General features: G+C 49.8%; 1 protein-coding gene across 13 annotated transcripts in view; it reads left to right on the top strand.

Moving 5' to 3' along the window:
• Positions 1–4,327: 4,327 nt before the first annotated feature.
• The window catches only part of AGRN (agrin), a 445,469-nt gene continuing 443,796 nt past the window's right edge, over positions 4,328–6,000 (top strand). For 6 of the 13 annotated variants that reach the window (XM_083163268.1, XM_083163265.1, XM_083163264.1 and 3 more), the window contains exon 1: positions 4,328–5,195. In XM_083163268.1, the coding sequence (XP_083019394.1) occupies positions 4,998–5,195 (198 nt within the window). In that variant the 5' untranslated portion in view covers positions 4,328–4,997. The remainder of the gene's footprint in view (positions 5,196–6,000) is intronic. The other 7 variants (XM_083163275.1, XM_083163274.1, XM_083163267.1 and 4 more) reach the window with 2 other exon arrangements.

Here is a 6,000-nt window from a genome sequence, read left to right as displayed (position 1 = left end):
CCATTTAACATTGTTTCCTATGGAAAAATCGGGTCAATTGAGGCATTGAACAGGAAAATCGGGTCAATTGAGAAATTTAACATTGTTCCCTATGGGAAATCGCGGGCATCGCGTCGGTCGCATCGCACCCGATTTTTTAGTGCATTCAATGCCCGCGATGGGTGCCGTTCTAGGTAAAGAGTACCTGTATTTCTTCCCAGGGGCTTAACTAGAACTTTGTGGGCCCCATAGCAACATTTTGGAAGGGTCCTCACCCGCCATCATTTTCATTTGAAAGCGGGAGAGTTCAGAGAGAAACAGGGTGTAAAGGAGAGAATAGGGGAGTGAGAGGGTGTAAGGGAGAGAATGGGGGAGAGAAGAAGTGAGAGGGTGTAAGAGAGAATGGGGGAGAGACGAAGTGAAAGAGGGTGTAAAGGAGAGAAAGGGGGAGAGGCAAGGAATGAGAGAATCAGAGAAAGGGCGAGGACGGAAAAAGACGGTAAGATGGGGGTAAGAGGAGGGGAGCAGAGAGAGGAAAAAGATAGGCAGAAAAAGATACAAAGAGAGGTGAAATGGAGGGGGTTAGGAAAGGGCAGGGGAGAGAAAGAGGAGAGAGGGGGGGTCAGGGGGAGAGAAAGATAAGAGCAGGGGAAGAGAAAAAGCAAAGACAGCAGCGGGGAGAGAGGGGTTGCGGGAGATCGAGCCGGGGAGAGTAAGCGAATGAGGAATATAGAGCATGGGAGAAAGAGGAGGTGGTGGAGGGAGAAAGAGGGGTATTAGCAGTTCAGAAACGGGGTAGAGAAGAGAGCAGGGGAGAAAGAGGGGGTGGGAAAGAGAGTGCAGACGAGAGGAAAGGGATATCGGGAGAGAACAAAAAAAGGGAAGAGACGGGGGTAAAAAAAGAGGGTAGAGAGGTGAGACAAGGAGGGGGAGAGAGTTAAAGGAAGTGGGTGACGGGGGATTTACTGAGGAAGGGAAATAGAGGAGACAAGACGGGGTAGGTGGGAAGCAGAGAGGATAGAGAGTGGGGGCTTCAACGGGTTGTGACAGGCATATTGCCCCCTCTCACAGCCATCAGTGCCTGATAGTAAGCCACCACACACACAGAGAAAATGCCCCATGCAAATCTGCAAATAAATTGTGCTGCTATTTCCCCTTCGATGCTAGGAAGCCTTGTTAATTACATCCTGCTCCTTTAAGTGACCACTGAGCCACTGTGATTCAGCCAATGGAAAAGACAGGCAGCGCTGTTAGTGGGACAGCACATGCATTTGGGAGCACTGTATACAGAGAGCACTGTCCATAGGTGACAAGTCCATACTTTCACTGCCGCTAGCTGTCTTGCAGGTCTGTAGGGCATGTGTACTTCGCTAATTCTGCCTATACCCCCCACTGTCACTGCTGCTGACTGATCAGAGCAAAGCTCCAAACACAATAGGCAAGAGCAGAGCCACTGTCCACCTATTAGGCCTATTAGTGCCGGACGGGGTCCCAACAGTCATTTAGCCGACGTCGGGATCCCGACTGTGAAACCACCGACAGACGGGTTCCCGACGGGCACCTGCTATTCTCCCTCGTGGGGGTCCATGACCCCCATAGAGGGAGAATAGAATATGTGGCGAGCATAGCGAGCCACCGTGCCCGCAAGGGGCTTTGTTGCGCTCACCGTGCTGTCTGAGTCCGACCAGTCGGGATCCCGACATCGGGCTAATGACTGTCGAGATCCCGACTGTCGGAACCCTATACCACACCCTTAGGTCCTAGGCATTCCCAATGCCCTAGGAATTTGTCATTGTGAGATAGACTGGTTGTTGGGAGTGAAGGCGTGGGCGGAGTCCAGGCCACACATTTTGAGGACAAAAGTGAGGATTGTGTTGTCAACTGATAGGAGGGCCAGATTCTCTAAGCTTCAACAGTGATAAAATAGAGAGTGATAAACAGCCAGCCAATCAACTCCTGCCTGACATTTTTCAAACATAGTCTGTGACATGACAGGTAGGAGCTGATTGGCTGGCTGTTCATCACTCTCAATTTTATCACTTTTGAAGCTTAGAGAATCTGGCCCAGTGAGAGATGGGAGGTGAGGGCATCTTGGATGGGTAATACAACTTATTTGTGTTGGATAAAGCACCCTGAGTACCCAGTACCCCCACTAAACAACCCCCCCCCCCCCATCTCTACTGACTACAGTCATTGCCCTGAGGGCCCTGCCCATTTTTGGCACAACTTTTGATTAACAGGTGTAATTTGGGCTCTACCTCCTTCTATACATCTGTGTAATTTTGCCATACGGGGGTGGGTCAACTGATGCAAATTACCAAGCTACATCCACAACTACAGCAGCTGCATTGCATCTTGCCTCTAAAGGAAAGTATAGTGAGGAGCCATAGACTGTACAACCTATGTAATGTGCTACCTCGCAGAGCTTATAATGCAACACGCAGAAGGTTTGTTTTTTCTTGCATAATCTTGGCAATATATTATGGCCTTACCCACCATATACAGGTAATTTTAAAAGTCCCTAATATTCTAAGGGTTCAAGTCTATTATTTATATGTACATGTGAAGGCACGAGGCACCTTCACCTTTAGTCATTGCTCATTGTGCTCTGGTGCTTGTGGATGAGGTCATTGGTAAGCGCCACAAATGGACAATCATGTATTTTAGTGCAAACTGGGTCTAAAACCAAAGTCACACTGTTCATGCTACAGGTGAACCAGATCAGTCCTGGGAATCACCCTGGCACCAAACAGGGTTGCGGACCTGGGACATCCAGGTTGGGTCTGTTCACACGTAGCTTAGATGTCTGTCAAGTCTCAAACCCCAGCAATATTGGTTGAAAGGCTTCGGGGGGGGGGGGGGGGAATTTACTAAGATGTGTATTCTACTTCACATGCGATGTTGCTATGGGCAACCAATAAGATCCTGTCTACTATCTTCTAGCTGGTGCTAAATAAATAAGTAGATTCTGATTGGTTGCCCATAGCACACACAGTAAATTTCCACCTTCATGTGTCTGACATCCAATCTGATGCGCAGTCCCATGCACATCGGATTGATGTCGGATGTCGGACGGTCTGCAGATAAGTATGTGCAGCCGTCAGTGACACTTTGTGGGTGTGTTTTAGCACCCGCAATGCACAGCATCCAATCCCCAAGTGTGGAAGCTGAAGGCAGGCAGTAGTACAATTTTTTTTTTTAAAACAGTCAAAAGAATGGGCAGCCGTTGATTGGCTGAGATAGGTCTCTCAGTCAATCACCAGCCATCCTTTTTTTTTTATGGTTTTTTTTTTTTTTAATTCTTCTGCCACATCAAGTGCCAGATCGTATGTTGAGCCTCCTGGGGAGCTACCAGGGGGAAATGGGGTCCGACTTGTACTTAGGACAAGTCGGACAAGTGTATACATTGAATACCAGGGCAGACATGGTTCAATGTAATATCCATTTGCATGCATCCCTGACCATCGAATGATTTTGCAATCGCTCGCTGATCTAAGACACTTCTCTAGTGTCTTAGATCTGCGGGCTCCCTGTACAGGAAGCTGACATCCACTGACATCAGCTGCCCACCCCCCACACCCACATCACCGGCGCATTTACATGACACCCATGAAACGCTGGGTGTTCCCATAGGCGCAGCCCCTCGCTGCCGTCCCACTGCTAGGTGCAAAAGGGACGGCGAATAATCAATTTGCCGTGCCCACTCGGCTGCACATGTGCCTACATGCCCAGTCACAAACCATCGATCCCCTGTGCAAACGCGCATGGGAGCCTATGGACTAGAATAAGTATAAGGTCCGATGATCAGATTCCAGACTGTGCACTTGTATAATACAACAAGTGCATACTGTAGTCTGGAGACTGATCCCTAGAGGAGTAGGTACCCACCCTGCCCCCAGGCTCTTTCTCCTATACCTCTGTGGACAATTCCAGCCCTGGAAAGGGTATATCTTTCAGTTTTGCAGGTTCCTGGTCACTTGACACCCAGCCGAATGTCCAGTGACATTTGCCTATATGTGAGGATTAGGCTATTTTACCTTTATAACCTCCCGCATAAGTTTAATACTACAAAAAAGTAATAAATGCCAGTTATTACATAGTAAACACTGCTGGACCTAATAGGTCACAGCACCAACGGATTCGATCTTCTATGTTTTGTAAACATTCTTTTGAACTCCAGCCAACCATACAATATGTATCCTTTCTGATTGTGACAACAATACGCTGTGGTGATTGGCTACTTGGTGTGAGATGCCACTTGCTTACAGCAACAAGCGGAGTACTGGAGGATTGAGGCTGTGGGTCATTATTCCAGCAGCATCTCCCCCTGCAGTGCAGATATAAGATGCCCTTCTCTCCTCCACCATTGTTCTCCTTCTCCCCAATGCAGCAGCAGCAGCAGTCCCCCTGAGCTGGGATCGCAGCCAGCAGCACACACACGGAAGGCACCACTCGCAGCAGCAGCACACACACGGAAGGCACCACTGGCAGCAGCAGCGCTGTCTGGAGCATGTGCACCTTTAGCAGGCAGATCACGTTGTGCTCCCGATTATCCATTAACCTGCTTTGAGCCGCATTTCCTGGAGGTGGCGTGTTGCGATACTTTAAGGAAAGAGAAGTGAAAAGGAATAAAGAGGGAGGGAGGACAGGGCCACCACCATTGCCACCCCCTCTGCTGCTTATCAGCAATTCAGATTGCATGCAAATCCCCCCCAGCCCTTGTGGTGAAGAAGAGACCTCACATTGCTGTACTTGCAGAGTAGCACTTGTGTCCCCTCCCTCCCCCTCCTCCTGGGTGGGTTTGTCTTCTCTTCCAAAGTGGAAAGGTTCTCTCTCTCCTTGCTGGTGGTGGTGCAGCAGCAGCAGCAGCAGACCCAGAGGAAGCACTTGTAGCAGTGCACATTGTATCAGTGCACCCTCTGTATCAGGGCACATTGCAGTGGGCTGCCCTCGCCTCCGCCTCCTCCTCCTCCTCTGCTTTTCCCTTTGCCTTGGATGCGCCTGTCTTTCCTCTGGACATGGGGAGAAGGTGGAGGGCACCAGCCATGCCTGTATGGACTTTAGCAGCCCTGGTGGCCGTGTGCCTGGGGAGCAGCCGAGGATATTGTCCCGAGAGGGAGCTGGAGAAGAGAGAGGAGCAGGCGAACATCGTGCTCACCGGGACAGTGGAGGAGATCCTGAACGTGGATCCGGTGCACCATACCTACTCCTGCAAGGTAACAGGGGGCACTGCCCGGGTATACACCGGCTCTGGGACCGGGGGCTCGCAAACTTCATTCAACTAGTTATATCGCTGTACTGGGCATCGGTACTGTTATCTGTGAGCACTGCTGTAGCAGCCACAGAGGCACCAAGGACAGGGGGTTACCAGTGCATCCACTTGCCCTGGTCTGTAGCCACTGGCACTGAAGAGGTTAAATTCTTGTATGTATTCTAGTGTGTGTGTTACTAAAGAGTCTTTTATAGGGTTCAAAAGTTTCGTGGAGACAATGTTTCTGGTTACTTGTTGCATTTCTTGTCATTGCTGAATACAGTCAGTGCTGCTTGTGCCAGGGTCCTGTGCTGAAGGGCAGTGCATCCCCCCCCCCCCCCCCAACCACCCTATGAAACCTGCTGCTACACAGCTTCTCTGTAATGTGCTGCAGTTACCTGGCAGATGAAGGGTTAACACACTGTAATCACTCGCTGCACCCAGGGGCTGAAATAAATAGCCAGGGAGATGGTGCTGTGACATTAAGATCATCCCCCCCCCCCCTTACATTGGACAAGCCTTAACCTCAACCCCCTACTCCCCATCCCTTTCTTCTCAGCTTGAAAAACTTCAGATGATCAGGTGGGGGGTGCAAGGTCAGAAGTGGGGTGGGCAGATCCCAGCTAGGGAAGCAGATACCTCTGCACTGAAGCCCCTAAAAAAAAGAAATAAGTTCTCATCAATCCCTAAAACACTTTGATAGTGTGCCATGATGCCCATGTATACAGTACAGTACATACAGGCAATATAAGTATCACATACATTAGTAT

The sequence above is a fragment of the Crinia signifera genome, chromosome 19 (assembly GCF_055691185.1).
Source record: "Crinia signifera chromosome 19, ASM5569118v1, whole genome shotgun sequence".
NCBI classification, from domain to species: Eukaryota; Metazoa; Chordata; class Amphibia; order Anura; family Myobatrachidae; genus Crinia; species Crinia signifera.
Note: the sequence above shows the minus strand (reverse complement) of the source record. Positions and strands in the feature narration are given on the sequence as shown.